This window comes from Bacillus rossius, chromosome 17 (assembly GCF_032445375.1).
Source record: "Bacillus rossius redtenbacheri isolate Brsri chromosome 17, Brsri_v3, whole genome shotgun sequence".
Classification (NCBI taxonomy): Eukaryota; Metazoa; Arthropoda; class Insecta; order Phasmatodea; family Bacillidae; genus Bacillus; species Bacillus rossius.
In genome coordinates this window covers 19177041-19202139 of record NC_086344.1, presented here as the reverse complement: position 1 = coordinate 19202139, position 25099 = coordinate 19177041, and the positions used below count along the sequence as shown (strand labels likewise).

General features: G+C 36.5%; 2 protein-coding genes and 1 long non-coding RNA gene across 5 annotated transcripts in view; 2 read left to right on the top strand and 1 right to left on the bottom strand.

Moving 5' to 3' along the window:
- LOC134540683 (sorting nexin-21) overlaps positions 1–5174 on the top strand; it is a 28328-nt gene extending 23154 nt beyond the window's left edge. For all 3 annotated transcript variants that reach the window (XM_063383564.1, XM_063383561.1, XM_063383562.1), the window contains 2 exons: positions 1295–1680; positions 4848–5174. In XM_063383564.1, the coding sequence (XP_063239634.1) occupies positions 1295–1680; positions 4848–5145 (684 nt within the window). In that variant the 3' untranslated portion in view covers positions 5146–5174. The remainder of the gene's footprint in view (positions 1–1294; positions 1681–4847) is intronic.
- LOC134540687 (uncharacterized) lies at positions 1251–21188 on the bottom strand. Its single transcript, XR_010076487.1, has 3 exons — positions 21107–21188; positions 4790–7718; positions 1251–1666 (listed from the first exon to the last, which is right to left on the bottom strand). It is a non-coding gene; the product is annotated as an uncharacterized LOC134540687 (long non-coding RNA).
- Positions 20089–24632, top strand: LOC134540682 (uncharacterized protein PF3D7_1120000-like). The gene is made up of 2 exons (XM_063383560.1): positions 20089–20216; positions 22851–24632. Exon 2 carries the CDS (start codon positions 23082–23084, stop codon positions 24225–24227), a length of 1146 nt encoding a protein of 381 aa, XP_063239630.1. The 5' UTR covers positions 20089–20216; positions 22851–23081; the 3' UTR covers positions 24228–24632.
- Positions 24633–25099: the final 467 nt, after the last annotated feature.

Genomic DNA, 25099 nt, shown 5'->3' with positions numbered 1-25099 from the left:
GTGTATGTGAATGTGAAAAAGCAATTTTAAACCACTACTTAACAGTTGACATTTTCAGGTATAGATACTTTTCATGTTACACTATTTTATTTGATCAGTTATCGTTTGCTCTTGTGAACATGCGCACGCTGTGATTACTAATTCTTCAGACTCCTGACGTCATGAATCATTTCACGAACGAATCAGACCGGGCGCGTGGCCGGTTCTCTCATCTCGTTCTCTCGTTCTCTCCGCGTTTTCGTTCTTCCGAATCTTTCAAGGTACCGGCTCTCAAAGAGCCGGTTCTTTACACCGCGAACGAATCGCAACATTTCGTTCTCTCAAAGATTCGTTCTTTTTGAACGAATCGTTCACGAACGACCCATCACTAGTGCCTACCACCCAAGGCCATAAGCTGTAGGTAGGCATGTAACAAATATTAAATAAATAAATACATTTGTAGGCAGGCCTATGTACAGTACTCAAAAATGCTTGAAAGTTATTGTGAATGGAAAGTAAAATGATGAGTTTTAAAGTAATTTATTATAATGTACAGGTTCAGTAGTGTTGACTACTTGTCATCACCGATTTCGTCCAGATTCACACTATGTGTAGGGCTTGACTAGAAAAATGAAAGTGATGTTAGTGGGAGCTCCAGTTGGCCAAGCATATTAGAAATAAAATTTGAGTGTCAGAGCTGTCAATAAATAATTATTTTATGTTAGCTTGATTTCCAGGCAGTGCAGCGGTGAGAGTTCGGATTCGTAATACCAGGGTTGCGGGTTGGAGTCCTTGTACAGAAGTTTTTTTTCTTTAGCTAAACATGAACCAAAATATTGTATTTATTTATATTTTCACGAAAGGCATAGGTTTGGGATTGCGAATAACTTTCAAGAAGGAATTGTAACTAAAGTGTACATGAGGACTTTGTGTATGAAATTAGAAACTTTTATTACTATACAGTTGACGAATTGCTGCTTGAAGGTCGAATTGAACCGACGGCAGTGGCGCAACAACAGAGGGGGGGGGGGAAGGGTAGTTTGCCCCCCCCCCCCCCCTTCTCTGAAACCTTGAAGTAGTGGGGGCAAAGAAAGTGCTGTGTTATCAATTTTTAGATAATAAAACTGCTTAATTAAATAGCACCATTTTCCACCTTGAAATACCCGGACCCCCCGCTTCAATAGGGGGGATTGATGATTCTTTATAAAAAGGTATATTGCCCCCCCCCCCCCCCCCTTTGTAAATTCAGTTGTTGCGCCCCTGGCCGACGGAGCACGGACGCAGGGTGAACTCAGGGCGAGAGCGTGTTGCGCAGGCGTACACGGTGATGCTGAGGAAGGACGGGGCGACGCCGGACCCGCACCCGGCCGTGATCGAGCGCCGCTACTCGGACTTCCTGGAGCTGTACGAGTCGCTGAGGCGCGACCACGCGGGGCTGATGGCGGGCGTGGCCTTCCCCAAGAAGGTGCTGCTGGGCAACTTCGAGCCGGGGCTGATCTCGGAGCGCAGCGCGGGCTTCGAGGGACTGCTGTGCCGTGCGGCCGCCCAGGACCGGCTGCGCAACTCGCGCGGCCTGAGCCGCTTCCTGCAGCGCCGCGAGCTGGAGGAGGCGCGCGCCTGGCTGGAGGCGCGGCGCTATGACCAGGCCGTGCCGCTGCTCGAGAACACCTTCCGCCTGCTCAACAAGCTGCACACGGACCGGTGAGCGGCATACCTCGTTCCAGGACAACACGATGTCATGTTTGATAACTGGACGGTCCCCGGGTAAGAGGTAACAAGTCACATTTTGGTGATTTTTGGAGAACAAGTCACTTAAAATCTTAAGTATACTTAGAATATGTAATGCATTTTTTAATCATTGGCAACTATGTTGGTAAATAAAAGAATAATGCAAGAAAAATTTTAAGTAATTAAATTCAATTGTTATCCAAGAGTTTTTTTGTTTCTCCTGCAAAAAGGTGAATTCTTGACTTCTTACCTTTTACCTGGAGACCGTCCGATTACATCCATGTTATAAATAATACCTAGTACATATAAAAAAAAGTCGCTTCTCGCTGTCTGTCTGACCCTATGTATGCTTAGATCTTTGAAACCACGCAACGGATTTTGATGCTTTTTTTTTTTTTTTTTTTTAAATAGTTAGAGTGGTTCAAGAGGAAGGTTTATATGTATAATACATGCATAATATAGTAGAGAAACACTGATAATTTTAGAGGTTTCTAATGTGATGTCGTAAATAAACACATTTTTTTGCACTTACATTGCAAACACTGGCTGAACCCTACGAGATAGATCGAAATAATGTACTACAGTATTGTACATCTTAAATAGGTCTACAAAAAAGTTTGCGATGGTATGTGTATATCTCTTAGGAATAACCCACAATAACCATTTTTTATCCTTTACCTTTTACGAGAAATAATGGCTTATTTACGAAGCGATTTTAAGCAATACAGCATTAATCCTTATCCAATTAAGTACCTTAAATGCATTGTGCATTTAATATAGATCAATATGGCCCTTTACAGCATGTAATTTAAATGAATATTTTGGAAGATATTACAGATTTAAAGTGCAGGGACATAGCGGTTGCGGCAGTACCGGCCGGGGGGCCGGCGGCGCGTGCCTATGAATAGCTTCTAATGACAAAAAAGCTGTGAACATTGTATATAAAAACATTCTGTAGTATATTTAGTATCAGCATTGCACTCATGCAAAGCCGGGGCAGGTCGCTAGTAATACTATAATAAGAGACGCCCCATACTGCTCTGAGCAGGTGGAAAACTCTAAGTCGTGGAGTTTCTTGATTCTAAATGGTCGACTTGCAAGGATGGGGGGAAGTGAAAGAGCGAGAGAGGGAACAGCTTTTTTTTCCACCCTAAGACACGGTTTGACAATGCAGACCTCACCGAATATTTTGTGTTAGCAGCAACTTAATTTTGCAGGGTACATCAAGTACCTTAGTAGTGACATCAAAACTTTTCTGTCTGTAATAAATGATTTTTTTGACTGCAAAATCGGTGGCAGTCGACCTGAGTCTGCGATAATCCACTAAGATCAGTGAATATTTTGTAACCAGTGCTCTTCGGTAATTTAGGTTTAATATTTTTATCTACGGATGGGCCAATCAAATCCTCAGTATTCAAAGGTTTGGATATTTGAAGGAATAGATTTGAAGAAAAATATTAGAGGAAATAAAGTGAATCAAAAAATTCAACACTGATAACCTCTAAAGTTACATCAGTTTTTTCCTTCATACCTATCCTGTTACTATTCCCCAAGATATTGTACTTTTAACATGTAATTATGTAAATAAAATTACGATATGTATTGATGCTGGAAACTTAGTTTGTGAAATAAACATTTAACGGGTTGAATGTTTAAACACCATAGTTAATATTTTTACATGTAAAAATTAAAGTTACTGTGGTATTTAGCTTTTGATCACACTTTATAAGTTCCTAACATAAAATTGTACTTCTTTGTATTTAAACAGAGCTCATTATTGGAAATTATTGCATTTGATAAAATATAATTACAATAATATTATATATAACAATAACTTTATAATATAAAATAAAATAAATAAAATAATGTACATATAGCTGTAAAGGAGGATGTACACAAGAATGTACCCCCATGACACACATTGTTTTTTGTATAGATTTAATTTATCATTGAAATATTGTCTACTACAGCGGATAAATACAATGAAAGGGTAAATTGTTAAATTACTATGAAATTTAAAAAGAACTTTGGAATCTGGCATTATAGACCTCCTGCGATATTCCAAAGTTCTTACAAAGTAAGCATCCCATAGACTAATGATCAATGGCTCATAAGTCTACGGGATGCTTACTTAACAAAATAATAGTTTATCATGATATTTATAATTTATTTTTAACCGCCCCTAACATTACCAAATATAATAGTAATTTTACAAAGTTATCAAAACGATTATCCCTTACTTTAAAGCGATTTTTAAAATCTATGCTTCTTATATATTTTTAAAAGTTTTCAGTACTATTTAATTCTATTTGAAAGTTCAACCATTTGGTGCACATCTAATTTGTATTTTATTGAAAAGGGTGTTGGTAGATATTCTTTATTATATAACGTTAATACGGGCCCTATTACGACTCAGTTTTCCCACTACAACTCACAAATGCATCCGCAGGATAAGAACATCACTGCATTGGTCTTACGTTAACGTTCAATATTTGGTTATAACCTGTGCTACCTTCTACGAACTGATAGGAACTGAAACTTGCTGTTCATAAAGTACAATACACTCCCGATTATCCGCGAAATTAAGTGGCAGGGCCACCGCGGATAGTGAAAATCGCGGATAATCTGCAAAAGAGCCGAAAATGGGAAACAAAAAAGGAAACATTAATTTCAACTCATAAATCTAAATATTTTTGTACAGTAAAAGTTACAATTAACAGTAAAAAAATTTAAATTATGTTAATTATAGTATTTTACTGAATAATTAACATACAATATATTTCAGTACTTGGTACTTGCTTCGTTACAAGGATACAGTACTGTACGTACTCAGAGACATCATTAGACACTGCGTGAGTTTCGAGAAGGCCTGTGGCTTTTTACTGTATACTGCACACAAAATACACTCGTCAGTAGAGTTCAAATTTACTGACTTGTAATAAAATACAGAATTACATATGTGCTGTATTTTTTTCGTAGCATGCGCGGATAATAGGGAGTTTACTGTACCTAAAAATCTTTATAAAAAATTATTGGATAACTTATATCAACCTTTCAAAAACAAATGTGTGATGGTATTTACCTGAGAAGGTACCTGCGGGAAGGCTGCAGGCGAGGTGAGAGAGAGTGTTGTGTCGCAGGCACCCGGAGGTGATGGTGGCGCTGTGCCGCCTGGTGGCCTGCTGCAGCGAGGACCCGCTGGCGGCGCGGGCCGAGGGCTTCGCGGAGCTGGCGCTGCGCCGCTACGACGCCGTCAGCGACGTGGACCTGCTGCGCTTCTACGTGCCGCTGCTGCAGCTGTGCGCGCGCCTGTGGTGGCGGCTGGGCAAGGACAAGCGGCCGCTGGAGGCGCGGCTGGGCGAGCTGCGCCGGCGCGGCGTCGGCGTGGACGGCTGCCTGCCGCTGCTCGACGCGCTGGCCCGCGAGGGGCTGCTGTGAGGTCTCTCCTTCCTTGGCGTCTCATCACGTAGTCACATCGCGCTGTCGAAGTAACACGGCCACATGTCAAGAGTAGAAACTTTTAACATAATTAAACAGGAGGCTATGTCATTGCGATAACACGGTTATATTTCAGACGTTGCGTCCGTCGCAGCATCGTGTTTTCACCGTTGTTTTCTCAAAATTCAGGTACGGCCTCATTACATTGGTAAGATTGACAGATGTTTTTTTCCATTGGCGATCTTAACTCAATTTCACAATTTTTTTTGAGATATGGCTCTATTATTACTTTGACAGTGCGATATATATACTATCACACCAAATCCCTCACTTAGCACATCTTAAATGTGTGCCGCAAATTAATTTAGCACAGTGTTGATTTTACTGTCCCAGTATTGAATAACACTGCTGTAAAATTCAGTTAGCACAATAATTGCCACACACAAAAAAAAAGTTGGAATGACGCCAAAAAGTCTGCTTCAGCTTGGTAAACAAAAGATGTCTCGTGGCATACGAGGGGGGAAAAGAGATGCGCACGCAGGTCTGACTACGCTATTGCTGTTGTACAAACATCAGCTATGGCAAGTTCATTTGTGGCTATGGGGTGTAAAGGACCAAATGTTTATGTTGTCTGCACGTATAACACTGGGTCGTCGTACCGTTGTCGCCCAGCCACAGACCGGGCCGTGATGAACTTCAGTCTAGCCAGTGGCAGGGAACTCGCACGCGCAAACACAAGTAACGTCTGCCCATTTATCTGCCGGTAACTGCACATGCGCGAGCACCTGCAGTTGGAATCATAGTGTAATCGTAGCTTCCAAGTGAGATTGTAATGCATCTTGTTCAAGTATTTGAGGCAAAACTAGAAGTAATACGGCGTGCTGAATGTCGTGAAGACTACACTTATGTTGGTCGCACTTTAGTTTTAAGCAAGTCAACTGTGCGCACAATTTTACGAAATGACTCTATCAAAAGTTTTATGAAAGTCTGATGCTGTTGGTTGTACGAGCGGGAATATATTTTGCATTAGATACTGGAACAGAATTGAACAGATGATTTACAAGGAAAAGGTTGTTAAATAAATGGTGCAATTTAAAAAATCACAGGCCTGTCAGGATTGGTGTGAACCAAGCAGTTAAATTTTTGAAAAATTAAAATGTTAATATATCTGGACAGTAATATCGGTTTCACTGCAGTAAAGGATGGTTTGGAAAGTTTGTGGAAAGATATGTGACGTGAGTTGAAGGTCACGCCTGGGTGGACAAGTCAATCAGCCGATGTGATAAGCACATAACCACATATACTCGGTGTTGTATTTGTCATGCAAAGTACCTATGGTAGGCGTATCAAGATAAATGGTGTGGCATATTTATTTTTCAGTGTTATTCTACACATTTATATTAAGTAAAGAATATTTCCCTACACATTTTGGAACACATTAATTAAATTAGCCTTGCTATTTATGGAGCATTAGTCATGCTAAGTGAGGGTTTGGTGTGAATAGCTAGGGACAAGATTATATGGTAAATTGCGATAAAATTGAAATAACATCGCAAAGTATGTCACTTCAAATTACACACGATTTAGCACCAAAATTTAACCAAAAACATGAAATCAGCATTCAGCCTTTTGATAAAAAAGAACTCAAATTACCACAATTTAATGTTTTATAATGGTAAAATCATTGAATGTAATTTATTTAGCATAAGTTTTTTACTAAAATTAATTACCTAAATGTATAGGAAAAAAATAATTTTATTACATTATATTATATTCATACTATTTATTACATTGTTATCACTGAGGTGCCAAATGACACCGTAAATAACCTAGAAGGCATCACCGTAATTTTTAACACAAATTTTATTAATAAATTATAATAAACAGGTTCACAATAATAAGTGACATTCATCAATCATTCATTCAATACTTCAATGCTTCTGAAACGTATACTGGGTGTCACTTGGAGATGGCACTGGAACAGATAAATCCAACATTACTAATCTTGCCTCACAAGCGGTATACAAAGGCATGCAAACCAATTAACAACACGATTAGATCGTCATATAAATATGGCCTATCGTACTCCAAAAGAAAATCATTGAAAAGGGACAAAAAAATTAGGGCAAGTCCTCACCTACACAAAAATATAAATACTATGTTAATACTAATGCCCGTTTCACAATGCAGTTTCAGCAGACAATTGTTAATTCAAATTCGCTAGGTAACTGTGTGCACCAAAGGACTAGTGCGAATAAGATGCATAATCAACAACAAGTATTAAAATATAAATATATTATCAGAGCACCGAGCGTGTTCAGAGTCAGTGTTGGACAGTTACATCAGTAAGTCTTTAAAACCACCGCTCGGTTCTGGTGGTCGTGAATCTCATCGTAACTTGCCTTGGTTTCTGCTGCGCTGCGGCGGAGTTCGCGCTCGCTGGTGCCGGCTCCAGCAGTCGTGTCGTCCTCCGCTCGCTGCGGACTGAAGCGTGCGAACCACTCGCTGCCAGGGGATCTCTCTGTACCAGGTCTTCCCAGCGCTCAGCAAGCAGTTGGAACAGTCACTCGTTTCTGCACGAGAGTTGTCGCACAGATCAGCCACACTACCGCTTGTGTACTGCCCCTTGACTGAAGACTGTCACTGCGTACTCTCTGCCCTTAATACATAACTCAATTGCGAACCCACTTTAGGCACTTACGAAAAATCACCTCAGGCAATCATTGTCATGAATGCCCTGCCGTATACCGAGTTTGAATCTGCATACTAGTTTTCCTATTACATAAGTGTTACACCTCATACATTATATTGTTTATTTTGCATTTTTTACATTAGTAACACTTTTTTACTTTAATGATGGCACGTGTTTCAAATGCACAAAAATTTTCAATTAATTTTTTCATTTTTCTGAGTAGTTCAGTTATAGACGTGCTTATTACTAATGATTTTACTGTGTAAGTAAATGAGGTGTCAAGCAAAATGAGACTGTTTTGGTAAAATAAGTATTAAGAAATACTGTAATTTCATATTTGTTGTATAATGCACTTTTTTTAAATGAATAAAGACAATATATAAAAATATAAAACAATAACATCAAAATCTACTGTTTCAAAACCAAATTGTCCTAGAAATAAAACCATAAAATCTTGTCCCTACAAATAACATATGCAAGATTCTGGTGATAGGAGGATGTTGGATTTCCACTATTGTAATTTTGGTAATGGAAAGACAGGGAAAATTTTATTACAGATTTGTGTGGCCACCCTGATTTAGCCCTTTGTGAGACTGCGTTACAGCTCTCTGTTGCATGCTTGGTGAATGGAGGGTTGCTTTGAATTCTTGCAGCCGGTTACCTCACTGTAGTGATACCCTGTAGCCACTCAAGCCCTTCTTCAATCTGTGTAACAACTGCCTGTTGCGTGCACGGCAATGGAAGGGTCTCCAGAACTCCCGCATGACTTCAAAGATTTTTTTTATCAGTCTGTGTAAGAACTCACGGTAGCATGCTTAGCGAACAGAGGATACTGTGGATTCTGCTTCCCTTTTAAGTCCTTATATTTACAGTGCAGTGTTCAGATTCAAGTTTCAGATCATTATTAGCTTCCTGCCATGTAGCATGGTAAAGAATTCTCACAGGTTGTGATTATCGCGTGTCATAAGGTTTTCTTTTTGTTTTGCATTGTGGTGGCAGATTTGCGATAGCTGAGCATGTGTTTTACTTTAACGATTTCGAGCTTTGCCCCAGCTACATTGTAAATGTAGTTTTTTTAGCTGTCCTGCAAGCAGAATTTTGAATCTATTTTATTAATACCTTTATCTAAAATAAGAACGGTGGTTTGTGTATTTTACCAAAATGTGTTTGTTCTGTCCGAGAATTAAACGCAAGTTTACTTTACCATAAAGTCTTTTTTAGGAATGTCGAAAACAGTGCTAGAATTAATTTTTTTTATATATGATTGAGGTTAATTAAATTTCCTGAAGAATCAGTATTGACAAGTTTAATAGTTTAAATGCTAACGTAAGTGACTGTTTTTTACTTGAGCTTCTGTGTTCTTGAGGGGGGGAAAGGTGGGGAAAGAAATTTAAAATATTTAAATTTATATGTATATTTTCAAAATACAGTATTTTAGTTATTGATTGCCTGAGAAAAAAAAATGTTATTACTGTAGCTTGGCATTCAGTGCTTAGTCCATAGCAAATATTTAATTTGAGACATTAACGCTTAATGATGTTCTATGCATCAATGCAGTACAAAAAAATTAAAAGACTTAAAAAAAATGTTCCCTTGCTAACAAATTTCTGTACATATTTATAAAAAAAAAATTTTACATTTCTGTGCACAAAAGTGTATGTTGATTTGATTTTGTATTAAAGTGTGTTAAATGTTATATCAGTGTTTTTGCACTGTTAAGTAGGAATGGAAACAGTATTGATGGTATGTAGCTAAATAGTTGAAAATGTTATATTTTTATTGGAAAAAAATTTCATTCAGAATTCCATGTGTTGAATTGACATTAAAAGTTATGTTGTAATGTGGATGATATATATATGTATATGTAAAATATTGATTTATTTTATTGTTTTTATAGGCCTGTGTGAATCCTAGGAATGTTAAAAATATTATTGAAGTTTATCAAATTGTGAATATTGTTCTCGGCGAAGCTGTATTACACTTATTTTATAAAATACAGGATGGGAGTAAAAAAAAACTTTTTAACATTTGTAATGTTTGAACATATTAGGTGATTAACCTTTGGGCCCTATACATATAACATAATAATTCAATAAAAGTGATAAAATAACCATACATAGAGCTTTCATAAAACCAAACAGAGTGGTACCTTTTCATTATTTTTAAGTAACCAACTTTATTCAAACAATACATATGCAACAAAAAAAAAAATACGAAGCTTTACATCAAATGTGAAGCTTTGCATAGAACCGAAGCTTTAAATAAAAATAAAAGGAATAGCAAATTTCCTTGCAAGGTCCAATCAGATATTAAAAAGAGCTTCGATTGATTCACTTAGTCTAAACTTCGCACAGGCCTAGTTTTTAATACATCACAGTGATTAATATCTTATCTAAGATAACAGGTGTGTGAGGTAAAAATAAATTTATTTTTTTTATCTATGCTGTTTGAACAGTCTCAACTTAAATGAAAATAAATCAAGCAGTATACTGATTAGTAGTTTTAAGATTCTCATCTGCATGTTAATTGCTTGTCATTAAGAATTAATTGTTATCAAGATTATAGCATTCATATTATGATGGTCAAGTTGTTTATTTGTAGTCATGCATAGTTTTTGAGTATGTGTAAATATTAAATTTATGTTTTCTTCAGTGGGTCAATATCATGATCATTAGTCAAATAAAATTTTATGGTTTATAGAACAAACATCCAATGTAACAAAAATCTTTTTTAAAAAGAAAACATTTTAATTTGCTTGAAGTACACCATTTTGAACATGAATGGGTCTAATCCATTTAATTAAAAAAATTTTTTCACTGTATACTTTTCCAAAATGATCAGAATACGAGGCGAAATGTTGTTACCAAATTAACTTCTGCATTCTTCTGTAAGCAAGAAAGAGTGTTTTGTGTGATTAAATGAAAATAGTTCTGAACAGAAATGCTATAAAATGCTTAAATCTAATTTTACTTGAATTGTTTGGCTTAAGATGTGCTATGGTAACTATAAGAAATGCTATTTAACAATTTTGTATCAGCTTTCATTCCTTTGGACATTTAACATTTGACTTTGGAGAATGTGTTCAAAATTAGACCAACACATACAAAACATAGCTAATTAATCCGCATAATTGTTGCTGTATAAATATTTTATATTTATATATCTACTTTTCAAATGCATTAGAAAAATTTTGTGGAGGTATTCGAATGTGCAGAGCACTAAATGGTTGAAACGTGTCTGCAAGTTTCTAGTTTTGTGTTATTTCCAAAGACCTTTCTTTATCTGTGTTTTAATTGTTTTGAAAGTTAGACGTGCCATTTTTTTTTAGATTATGTTGTTTGGTATTATTTTGTCATCACATGTCTACAGTAAACATCCAATTAGTTGGTGGTAATGACCGGCACTGACGGTTACAGCAATGTCGAAAAGAAACTTTTCTGTTAAATTTGTTTTATCCCAGCGAGTCGAACGCTGTTCAAGGTATTAAAGAGTACTAAAATTACCGTACTAATGTAATACTTACGTGCTAGACATTAACCGAAAAATTTCACAGTGCTGCTGTCACACTGGGGTTGGAAATAGCTATGCTTTGTGAGTATCTACCGGATATGGGGGCAACCACGTGGTTTAAGGGCACGTTGACCCAGCTATCCCCTCTCAGGGCCGTGACGTGGCCCAAGTGCGACGAGGCTCGCAACCCCCTGCCAACCTGCCAGCCCGCTGTAATCTTACCGAGGGATGGTTGTCTGGGCTCTCCAGGCGGCTCACACGTCTCAGCCTCTGCGTAGAAAACAACACGTGTCGCAGTTTGAACAGGTTCTATTGACTCTGCACTCTACACCTGAATCACACTCTCGTCTCGCGATATCACAGTCTCAAAGAGCTAACTTCAGGGGCGGACCAGGACACCCCAGTCCTGGCCTAGCAGTTATAATCGTCGTCCGGTTCGAAATGTCTGCCTGGGGACTTACATGATTAATAAAGCAGTCTACCTCCCGGAGTAGGCCCCGAAGCAAAATAAAAGGTTGGAGAATCAACTGATACCAGACGGATGTTAACGGATCAGAGATGCAACAGTTGAAGTCCACGAGGTGTAGCGACTACATCCTACTCCGGGTGGCGATCGAGAGGAACTGGCATTTTGCCAGGGTGTCATGGCGGCCGTTAGTTACCGTTAGTTGCTGAATAATGTGTAAGAGAGCAAACCCTTTGCAACTAGTTGCCTAAAGATTATACATGTTAGATGTTACCCTGATAAAACATTAACTAAAAATTGCTCAATATTTATTTAAGTTTAAATGAGAGGCGCCCGCGCTGGGGCTATTCTGGCAATTGCCGCATAGGGCGCTACTCCGTCCTTACTTAGGCTGAAAGAAAACAAAACGGTAGAGGTTATAATTAGATAAGTAAAATTACAAAGTATATTAATTAAAGTATTATTTGAGGGGTGCGTGGCACAGACTACTCGCCTCTTGCAGGTGGTTCTTGATGGGAGGTTTGAAACAGGGAGGTGATTTGGGGGGGGGGGGGGGGGGGGAGACGTGAGGCACATCTGGCTTAGGGAGGGCGTAGCTCCGGTCGACATCAGTACACATGTATCACTAAAACACAGTTGAATTTATGTTGCCGTATTTTACACCTAGCTGATCGCCTGATCGGTAATTTCTAATTTTTTTTTGCATGTCAAGTACCTCTCGTTTTGCAATTATTGTTAGACGTTAACTGTCCAAAGATTACGACAAAAAAAAAACTGCTGCTTTGTGACTTTTGCCAAAAACTACACAGGCCACTCTAGTCACAGAACTCAAGCATACATTTTGCTCTAGCTATTTCAGAGTTCTTGATGCATACTATCTCCTACCAACTATGTATGCACCGTGTTTGGCAACATTTTTATCTTAAATCCCAGCTTAAAATGCTCTGTCACATCAATAGATCACAGAAATTAAAAAAAAAAAACAATAAATAGTCAAAAAATATTTTTGTGTTTTATGGTTTATGGAAGTGAAATATGGCACAGTTAACCCACACATGGATAATCGGGAGGCTAATGTATGTAGTTTTTAGAGTTGAAGTAACATTCCTACATTGAAACTGTTGCAGAATGATGAATTTTTTCTTTCATTTATGTTTTTCCCCACTATTGATTTAATTAATAAATATTGTAATTTTATAATCCTTAAATATAAATGTATTAAACAGTTCAAATATTTGTAATTGTGTTGTGTGTATCAATATTTTCTTTTATGCAGGAATTCGAATTTGACTGAAGTGTTTTGAAAAATTAATTTTTCCAGTAAAATAAAAAATGTATGCATTCTAAAAAAAGCCAGATTATTGATATTTCAGCATAAAATTAGATGAGCAAAAGTTTTGGGGGAAAAGAGCAACCCATTGACTTTGAATGCACAATCTTACAGAAATATTTTTGCACTTAAAATCTTTTTTCAGTTAAAACTCTGTGAATTCAAGATATTTTGTGTTTGTTACAGCTGTCTGTAGATGGCCTCAAGAATGTTGTAATCCTTGTTAGTTTAACATTGTAAAAAAATAGTATAAAAAAATAGTATAAACTTTTCAGTATTTTTATAATGATTTTTTTCTGTGGTGACTAAGTGCAGTTTATAATTTTAAATAGTTTGTAAGTTTTTGAGCTGATAACTAATCACAATTTTGTGCTGCTTATGTTTTGGTTTTAAATGTTGATTGATATGGAACAAGCCTTAGATCTGTTGTTTTTCTTAAGAACTCATTAGTACAAAGTTTAGTTTTTATCTTGAATTAAATTAGGTATAGTTTTTTTTATACCACAGCTGTGTTTTAAACACCTTTAGTTGTATGTCTGTGTTTGTTGAATTTCATATGCAATATAAGCTACACACATTTATTCACTGATTGTTGATAGGCAGGATATATCACATTGACTTTCACTGTAGGTATTTTGTCGCTCATTTTAATACTTAATAAATTATCTATAGCTGAATCTCTACGATTACTATTAATAACAAATAATTTTACCTAATGTTCTGTTAGCAAATTTTTTTAAGTTAATTTATGTTTTTAAAAATAAGTATAAGCTGTAAGAATGCAATTGTAAAATACCAAATAAAATTGTATTAATTATCTGTGTTTTTTAAATTTTACTTTGCAAAATCCCTACATATTATGTATTAACTCGAAGTAAGGGCAATGTTTTTGTGTTGAAAACTGCTCACACTTCACATAGGTAGACCTGGGATTGTGCACTAAGAAAACCAGAGTATACTTCGGTGAAAATTACAGATATGTAAGTAGAGACATTTGGTTGAAAACCAATTCAGTCCAATTTTTGGGGGGAATTTTTTATTTTTATTTTTAAATTTTGTTTAAAAGAATCTGTTTTTCCTATGACTTTAAGACAGATCTGGACAAATCCAGCTTAATCCAGTAGGAAAAAAAAATGCTTCAAAAGTGCATTACTCATCATTCATCAAAACTACCTCAATCCAGGTTCTCATTTAACAGTTTTGTTTATTAAATCTCTGGTGGATAAGAAACATTCCTTATAAATATTTTTAACTATTTTGTGTAGTATTTAAAAAAAAAATCAGATGAAAATTGTATTATAATTGCAGAATTTTTTTAAAAATATTTATTAACATAGTAAAATATTTTTTTTCCCCCAATTTAAATTTAAAATAATTATTTAATTATCTACATAAACTGTATATTTTTGTGGAAAAATTTTTTAAAATTTTACCTGAAAACCAGTTCAATCAAAACAATAAACTGAATTTAAGAATGAAAAACTACAGTAAATCCTGCTTAAGACATTCCCGCACAATACGTTTTCCATTTTATAACATTTGAAAAATTATTCCCTTGCGTTTGCGTTTATAGATGCTTCCCGCATATAACTTTCATTATTTAAAAAAAAAATGTAATTAAGTTTATCTTTACACTCTTAAACTATAAAACTATTAAACCATTGTTTAAAAACAACAACAAACATGACTGTCAAAACCTTTGCCTCACGTCGCATGCTGTTACAATATATTTTTCAACCAATCGTCTGCTTGCATTCATATCCTTTGTGAGGTGGTTCAATCTGTACACCATTTACCTCATTCGAGGCATAATGTCTGACGAATAAACCACAAAACACTAGCCATTCGCTTGACATCGTCCGGGCCTGCGGCCCCTTTTAAGTCCGATATGCCACCGCCCAAACACCACCCATCCTCCATTCAAACCTCCCGCCTACCCGTGCGTACGTGTGCGTGCGTGTGTGTTCGCCCGGCAAGAGGGCGCTGTCGAGTCAGTGCGCCGCACCCCTAATACATAATTAAATATAATTGTGTTATGTGTTTTTATGTTCCCTAAGTGCGTGACGGCAGATCGGCTGGGAGGGTTTTATGTACTTTTATTTAAAATAAGGTATCAAAATATAATAGTGTTTCCGGACATTCCCGAGGAAACCCGAAGCCAGACAATAATTAAATTTAAATCTTAATAATTATAATTTGTACAATCCTTTCTCTTTATTCAAAAAATGTCACGTAATTTTTAATTCATTTTTGTCATGTTAATTTAGTTTCCCGTGGCACGAATTCCTAAATATCGTTAACGGCAATTGTTTCGGCGGGAGGACGCCATGTTAGTCGAGCCGAGCCATGATCTCACCCCATTCCGCCGCCATCAACGACCGAGAGTAGACGCGCCAGAACTCCGATGACCTCACCGCTTGTTTCACCGCCAAGTAATTCTGTTTCAATTTAATTCCGTCTAAATCGTTTTCTTTTCGTCCTCGGAGCTCCTCTCGGTCGGGGTACTGCATAACTAATTGTCTTACGACCAGCAACGGTCTTTTCTCTTTTGTATTACGTAATGTAAGATGTGACCACGTGGGGGTCTCCACACCTAAACCGATTCGTGCCGCGGGCGTTTTAAACAGTTTCAATCGTGTACGTGTGTAAGTTGCATTCGCCGAATAAATCAGGTGTGTAAATCAAATGTATTATTTTCTTATTTATATCTGTTCGACCACGTGGAGTGTGACGGCGTGTGGGACGCTTGAGAGCCCACTGCGTAGGTAATAGCGTGCCCGACGCTGAGAGCGGGCAGGGATTCGTGCTAGGTGTATTCGAAGGGAAATTAAAATCACGCCTCACATGGGCGACGTCACGACCCTGGGAAAGAGTCTCACATCGGTCCGTGCACGTGGCACAGTGGCGCCCATAAAACCCGAGCATGCATTAAAATTTAGTCTTTAAATATCAGAGACTATGGCCCCCATATCAAGAGGCGCCGCCACGAGGGGAACCGTATCACGCTGATGTGTTTGCGTGATGCAACTGGTACAGCAATCTGAGGAACTAATCACAAATTCATTGTTTGTTGAGCACTGTAGTAAAAATTTTATATGGTGAATGTAATGATGAACTTAGATTACTCGTCTTGCTTTACGTTTTTGGCTGGACTTGTACCGTATTTACCTGTAAATTGTGCACAGTTTTTCGTAAAATGTGTGTTGAAAAATTATGGTACAAGGCTTATTCAAAACTTTACAATGTCGCATGGCATCGCTGCATAATGCACAGGTTCCTTCAAGCTCCAAGGTTGGTTGACCTGCTACTGCTTAAGGAACGGTGCACATCTTGCATGTAGTTTGCGCTTTGTGAGTTTGTTTCTCTGTGAGAAGACATGGCAATGATTGCCGAAGGTTTGCGGTAGCGATCATCTACGTCTGCTGAAAAATCCTAAAATGGTTAAAAAGCTCAAAATACAAAAATAAAATTGTGCCTTGGGTAGAAAAAACATTGTCGCAGAAAATCGTGTACGTCATTGCAAGGGGAAAAAAAGTTGTTTTTGAGTGATACTGTTATTGCAATAAAACCTTTATTTGAAAGCAGAGTTTGGTGATTTAAACAACAATGGTGTAAACCATGTTTTAAATCAACTGGTTTTTATTATAAAAAATATATAATATATTTTTAAATAGAATAGGTATCTTAAATAATTTTAATTAAAGGTCTAATTCACTCTAATAACAATAGTTTGCTCATTAATGTTTCTTGTGATTTATGGGAACAAATAATTATATACTAATCAAGATCTTATCATTTAAATTATCTGAATAAGTTGTAAATTCTATCCAGCTAAAAACTCCTCTAAAATTAAATTTATTAGTAAATTGTAAATGTACAAAAAGGAAATAAATCTATTATTTTAAATAATTACTATTTTTTGGGAAATCCCTGATACTACTGTAAATCCCCTTTCTTTGAGAAACATCCATTCTATGGAGAATCCTCCTCCTGTGGGGAAATACCCTTTCTGTGGTTAAGTCCCAGTCAGATGTGATGATTTGCTGGATGTCAGTTATTTCATATTATAAGTTTTTTGGTTCAACGTGACTGGCAGAAAGCAGGATGTTGTATGGCTTTCATTTGAACAATCTGAGAACCAAAATAACTAATGTAATAAACAAAAAGTGTTTTTTTTTCTTCAACCCTGTTTTGTAAGGTAGTACTTGTGTGCTTCCTCAGCAATTTCCCAATATATTTTGTTTATAATCTTTCTAACATGGCATTGATTTTGGTCGTCTGCAACCGAGATGTTTATGACGCTTCGCTGTGAACAAAACAGCTGAATTACATTCATGATGGGTTTTTTTCCGTTCCACCACGGTAAACATGTTATTCACAGTTAAACCATTAATAAAATATTTACCAACCAGTATATTGTTACGATTGCGGGGTTCGTAAAGGATAGCCCAATTAAAGATTTTATTACACACACAGTTTTATTTATTGCCACTATTTACATTACTAGCAAATAATCTAAAAATGCCAATTAATCAACTGTACTTAAAAAAGTTGCTTCTTCAGTCACTCGTTTTTACACACCGCACACGTCGCAGGACTCTATCGCCGCACTCCGCCGCTGCCGCACTTCCCTTCGCCGGGATCCCATTAGACGCCTCGCTAGGAACTTAGCTCAGGACTCCGCCGCGCCCGCGACACTATCGCCCAGAACTGAACTCTTCGCCCTGGAACCTTTGTCCAGGGACTTCGCCGCTCTATCGCCTGGAAACTCCGCCGCGGGAAAGCTCCCGCCTGAACTCTCACTCTCAACTCAGACTCAACTCTCGAGGCCGCCGTCCTCGTTTTATCTATCAGCCACAATTTCCAGAACTCGCGAGCGCGGCCGGAGCCAGTCGCATCATTCCGCACCGACCCGACGGCAGAAATCTCTCTAAACACGTGTCGGCGGCTCACGCAACTCCCAGCTGTCCGGTGTCAGTTACGTGTCAAAGGCAGTGCGCCGCACGGGGAGTGGTGGGAAGGAGGGGGAAAAGCGACAATCCTTGTTATCTTCCAGGCGCGCGCGGCACATATCATATTGCGGCAGTCGCCAGCCAGCTCTGCACCTGCACTTGTCCCGGCCAATGTCACGTTCATAACAATATTTAGATACATGTATTAATGACAAAGAAATCTAATGAAAATATGTATAATAATATTCTTGAAACAAAATTAAAATTAATTAATGCTGAAAAACAGTAACTGCAGAGTTTAACACTTATAAGATACGTATATACTGTCATTTATTAGTTGTCTTCGTATGCATATGTCTAGAATAAAATGTTTGGGAGTGTTTAGAAGTCACAAAATTCTCACAGAAAAAAAAAACTATAAACTCAAGAAAAACTGTATAATTTATATTCATGTAATCTATTTTTTTAATAATAATTGTTTTATTTTTTTAAACATAGTTTTTAAAAGTTTTTCTTTCATTAGGTACATGCCACACATTTTTTTTGTTAATCACTGTATAGAACATATAAGACTAAAATAAATATTTTTTTGAAAAAATGCAATATTGGCCGTAAAAAAATTAAGTAGGCCATCATTGTTCTAGTGCAGGTGCAGCCTCAGGAAGAAAGATTTCCAAAAAAACGTTCCTCAGATGCTCTGTCAATATTGCTTGCTGTTTAATGATCAGTGTAAATTCTCAGTTCCATTCAATAAAATTAGAGTTTCCTTAATATTATTTTAGAGTTTCTTTGAAGAACACAAAGTACCCGTTTCCTTACGACTAGAGATGCAAAATTTTAATCTTTGGAATGGTTTCCTCTTGAAAAGTTCAAACAGTAAAGTAGTTTAAACAATTTACAAAACTCTGTAAACATGATCTGATTAATCGTTGCAAATTTACACCCACTTAAATTCTTTTAAGAAAGGGGGAGGGGGAACGTATGAGGGAGGACCCAAAAATAACAGAATCAAAATGTTACGCAACATTTAGTTGCGCACCAGTTTTCGCCGCCAGGAGCTGTTATAGGACCTCTCTTGAGCCAGTCTGCCGTTACGAAAAGGTGCACAGAAGTCTGGCGCAAAGAAAATGTCTGGCTTTGTGGAATCCCGGCGAGTGGATCCTGCGTCGTGGCAACGCTCCGGTGCACACGGCTCTCGCTGCTCGCCAGTGTTTTGCCTCAACGAAAGCCACCAGCTTGATCCACGCACCCTATTCGCCAGATTTAGCTCCCTCGGGACTTCTTCCCATTCCCTCAGAGGATGAAAGGGGACTAAAAAAAGGAAAGCATTTTTCACTGATGTTGACGACGCAAAAAAGCAATGTCACGACGGCTGTAGCAGGTATCAAAGAAGACGAATTTGAAAGGTGCTTCCAACAGTAGAATCAACATTTGAACACATGCATCACTGCTAATGGAGATTACTTTGAAGGAGATTAAAGTTGTATTTTAAAAATAAGTCTATGTGTTTATATTTTGGGTACCCCCATGTACTTTACCCTCATTATAACCTGGCTATTTGTTTAAATCATGTACAGATCTGTAGCTTCTAGAATTTAAATCCAAAGGCTTAAAACCCATTACAAAGGTATCATAAAAAAACTGGCCCAGTCTCTGAGGTTGCAATTGTAAAGAGGAGAAAACTGACACTACGCAATGTCCAATTTGCAGCTGTTATGATTATCTAAACAGGAAAAGAAAGAGCTGATGTAACTGCAGCCAAGGAAATGTATACTGCCACTATAAAATAATTACTTTTGTTGTCTTGATACAAATTATATGCTGCCTCCTACATCACTTTGCACCTAACAAAATCTAGCGAGCATGAAAACATGGAAAAAAATGTTAAGCAGAAAAAAAAATTGTTGTATGAAATCAATTTTTTTATCATATTTCAATAACCAAATTAAACTTTTTTTTTTGCTTAAGTGCTTCATTGCTCTTTGGAAAATTTGTTAGACACTAGGAAAAATTCATTGAAACTCCTACAATACAGTTCTAAGGAACAAATTCTTTTCATCAAGAGAAAGTTTTTATGAGTTTTGTTGTAAGCCTGAGGTGCAGGATAACTTCCTTGTTCAGGTTGGTATGCATGTATGCATATGTTCGGTATATAATTGTGGATTTATGCTGTTTCCAAATAATAAGGATGTGTCCTTTATCGATGCAACCTTAACAAAAGGATAGTTTAATTTCAAGGCTGCATTCAGTGAGAAACTAACTATGAAAGGATATCTGAATTTTTCAAAAGTTATTTGTGTGTGGTTACAAATTTTCCACACAATTTTTTCAGGGAATGTTAATTTTTGTACATGTTATAGTTAAATTTATTTGATTGTAACATGTAAACATAAAAAGGTTAGGAAATATTGTAAAGACAATATAGGAAACTCAGGTCTGTTAACATGGGCGAAGCACAAGACGCGTTATTACAGCACTTCTAGCGGTGTGAGCTGCAAGTATACTCGTAAAATTAAAATTTGTGTATGTTTTAATGGGTGAATTAGGCCATGGAGGTAAGAAAGTAATACCTCCATGTCTTAGGCATGTTTTTTCTCTAAATTCTGGAAAGAAAAAACTCTTGTACAGAAAATAATGCTCTTATGTATTTTCCATATTACTCCACAGTTCTGAAAACGTATTCATACTTCAAAATTATATATCTAAAATAAATATCAACAGTGAATAAAAACTTAAAAATCTTGTACTAACAACATAACTAGTTTAAAATGATGAGCATCACTTGTCTCACAGATTTTCAACTTTCCTACATTAATCTACTACAATATTTGATGTAAAGACGTGAGTGACTCGCCCTTTCATGAAAGGCTGCATCAGTGATTCTGTAAGGATCCTTGCAACTAATTGGACTGACATCCGTTTTGCTAATGGTCCTTTAAGAAAGTATTCAAAAACAATGCACTTTGGTAATAAGTGTAATAAGCGTAATAACAGATTTTTAGTTTCCTTACATACTAGTCTGCTGTGCAATTCAACTCCGAACTGTCTGCTTCATGCAACCCGTCAACAATAATTATCAAAGTTACTCGTTCCAAATATTCCTGGGTTGCCAATTGGCGGTGCCGAACAAAAAGAGGAATATTAAGTGAAGAATTTAGTCTCTGAGAGTGAATGTTCTATTTTTCGTAAGAATTCCAGTTAAAACAGTAAATAATAAATCCAGGAATATTCTAAGCTAAGATGTTGGTATTTTTTTACTTCAATTTTGAATAGGAAGAATGCTTTCAAATAGTTTTAAATGCAGCAAACTGCAGTGATCACCGAGAAATGATCAGATGTAAGTTTTATTAATTTTTAATCAGTTTTCCCAGCCTGATAACATGCTGTGTACCACAATTTGGCTGCAATCTACTAGTACGTACAAGACGAAACATTAAACCAGCTGACAAGTAGTCTCTTTAGTGCACACATATCATCCGCTTACTTTGCAGACCAATTTCATTTAGATTGTAATTTTTTGATGTTATAGGCACATAAAATGAGTAAAGCAAAGATTATATTTTGTTCATTACTATAAACTTACACTAAAAAGTTATCATCTACTAAAATTTATTCCCAGTTTTTACTGCAAAACTTTATTGAAATATTTTTATAAAGGTACCCTTATTTATAAACTCATTACATTACCCCTACTTTTTTTTCCGCCAAAAGCTAGGGAAGTGTAACATATATTGGACCGATGCTTAAATTGTACCACGTCTGTATTTCTACCAAATGACACTTTTTTTCCACTGGCAACAAAAAAAAAAGAGGAGACCGCAGTGCCACTAACACTCCACCATTTTGTATCGACGTTGGACATATATTACGTCGATTGTAATGATGTAATTGAACTAAATGATAATGAAGATGATGAAAATGTGTCCACTTCATGCTGTAAGCACAGCTTCAACGAAAGTGGGCCTCAAATGAAGTGGCCGCAATGCGTGTGGTGCAAGAGATGGCTACATGTGACCTTGCACCACAAACACTGACATATGTGATGATTGCGTTAATTAAACAATATTATTATCCTATTCAGTAGTTATTCTAGTTAATTATTTGATACTTATGAGTTTCTAATGACTTTACAGTATGTTAGAAAGCTTGAGATATTGTGTTCATGTTGATTAAGTAAGATTTCCACGGACTACCAAAGCAATATTGTTCTTTTTTGAAAGTCTGATTACATTTAAAGAATAAATATAAATGATAATGATCCTAAACTGTGTATATTTTTTGTGTAGTTATATGTCTTTTAGATTTGGTACAAATTAGGGTCCTGGGAGTCCAATTTAAGATACCGGTTACGCTAATTGGACCGAATGACAACCTTACATAAATAATTATTTGTTACTAGTTTTGAATATGCTACAATATTAACAGATTGATATTACCTAGCTACTGAATAAAACTATATTATGAGTAATGTTTCATTTTTATAGCTTGACAGGATTCCGTGATAAGTGCCATTATGTCTAAAGTGGTCCAATATAGGTTACTCTCTCCTATTTGATTCTATGTTGTTTCAGTTCAGTAGATAGCCGTGTCCACCAAACACAGTATAATACAAGCCACCGCCTCGTGTTGGCTAAAACACTTATGTTTTGGTTGATGATGTTAAGGTTTTTTTTCCCTCACTTCTTAAGCAGAGAAGTTATAAATTTCATACACTGATTTAAATAAATATATTGAGAATGTTAATTTATACAACAGGTGGAGTATACGAGTGAAACATCTGGAAAAGGTGGTGCAGCACCTAAAAGAAGAGGCAGAACAACTAATAGAAGAGGCAGGAAACTAAAATAAGAGGCAGAGCAAATAATAGAAGAGGCAGAACAACTAATAGAAGAGGCAGAACAACTAATAGAAGAGGCAGAACAACTAATAGAAGAGGCAGAACAACTAATAGAAGAGGCAGAGTGCCTGGAACGAAAGGCAGAAAACATGAACAAAGAAATGGAGCAGCTTCAACAGATGACCGAGCAGCGAAAGCTGAAGATGGGGCAGCTGAAACAGAAAATGGAGCAGATAAAACACGAGACCGGAAGCCTGAACCACATGCTGGAGGACATGAACAAGACGTTGTACCAGAGAGTGTTGGACATGATACCGGAGGTGAGGCACCAGATGGAAGAGCTGGGCAAGCAGCTGGTAGGCGAGACAGAGCAGCTGGATCAGAAGGGACAGCAACTGAACGACGAGCTGGAGCTCATGAAAGATAAGGTACAGCAACTGAAAGATACGACACAGTACGTGAAAAGAAAGGCAGAGCTATTAAAACAAGTGGCAGGGCGGTTAAACAAAGTAATAGAGCACATGAAGGAAAAGGCAAAGCGCATGAAAGAAGAGACAGAGCACCTGGAAGCAGAATCGAAAGAGGAGGAAAAATACATAGCAGAGGAAATGACTGAGCCGGTACGGCAGATACAACGTAACATGAAGCATGTAACTGAGATGATGAAAGAAGAGGAAAAGAATATGAGAGAGGAAATGAAAGAGGCAGCAAATCAGATGAAAAATGAGCTGGAGCACATTAAAGATGTGATCAGAGAAGCTAAAATGAACATGTCGGAGGAAATGAAATTGGCAGCAAAGCAGATGAAGTATGAGGTGGAGCACATTAAAGAAGTGATTAAAGAATTGAAAAATAATATGAGAGAGGAAATGAAAGAGGAAGTAAAACAAATGAAATGCGAAGTGGAGCTCATGAAAGAAAAGATGAAAGAGGAAATAAAAGATGCCAAAAAGCAGTTCAGATATGATGAAGTCATGGAACAAGTAGAGAAAGAGGACATAATATATGCAGAAAACCAGATGAAATATGATATGGAAGACATGGATGAAGTAATGAAAGAGGAAATAAAAATTGCAGAGAGACAGATGAAATATGACAAATGCATAGATGAGGTAATGAAAGAGGAAACAAATACGGTAGAAAAAATTATGGAGGCAACAAAAAGGATGGAATGTAAAGTAGAGCACATGAAAGAAAGGATAAAAGAGGAGGATAAGAATATAAAAGAAAAACTGAAAGAGGCCATAAAGCAGATAGAATATCTGAGAGAGCACATGAAAGACCAGGACACGTAAATGAAAGTGGCGATAAAAGAATACGCAAAGAACATGAAAGAAGCTTTTACAGGAATAAACTTTGGCTTTACATAACAATTTCAATAAAAAAAAAGTTTCAGTCACAATTTCTTGATTAGTTGTATATGGATTCAAAAGCAAAATATTTATGTTTTTAAATAATAACTTTCTATTTTTTTATTAATGCTTATTGATATTATAAACTTTTCTTGTTGGTTTGACAACTATGTATATAATTTATTGATTTTGTATAGTTAAAAAAAACCTGGTAATTTGTTTTTAATGATTATAAATAAAACTGGAGAAGTAATAACTTCACTAACTAAATATTATTATTTGTTATTGATATTAATAAAGTCACTTATTTTAAATTCTCTTCAGGGTAAGTTACCACTACCTCAAGGAAGGGAGGGGCTTGTGTGTGTGTGTATGAGTGTGTGTATATAGACATACACTAGCTAATGTTTGGAATGCGTTAGAATGCATCTTTCAATTTTTCTGTCATATGTTTGAAGAGGTACATATATACAAATAATCAGTGTTGTTAAAAGTACTCGGAAAAAGTAATTGGGCTCAATTACAATTACTGTGGTGACAATGTAACTAATTACAAGTAAAAATTACTTTACATAAAAGTAATCAGTAAAATTACAATTACAATTACAATTACTTTCCACTACCATTTTATAACTGACTTACGATTCAATTTTTTTACACACTGTTACATTAATAAACATACATATATGTTTTGTTAAAAAAAATTATTTCATGTAATGATTAAATATATTATCTTTAATTAAATGAATAATATTTGAGGACAAACATTCTTGAATAACATCAAAAGACTTCATACAAGTAGCTATCTGTAATAA

What these genes read in the sequence shown, in the direction of transcription:
- LOC134540682 (XM_063383560.1), top strand. Translation starts at nt 23,082, where the DNA reads ATGAACAAAGAAATGGAGCAGCTTCAACAGATGACCGAGCAGCGAAAG.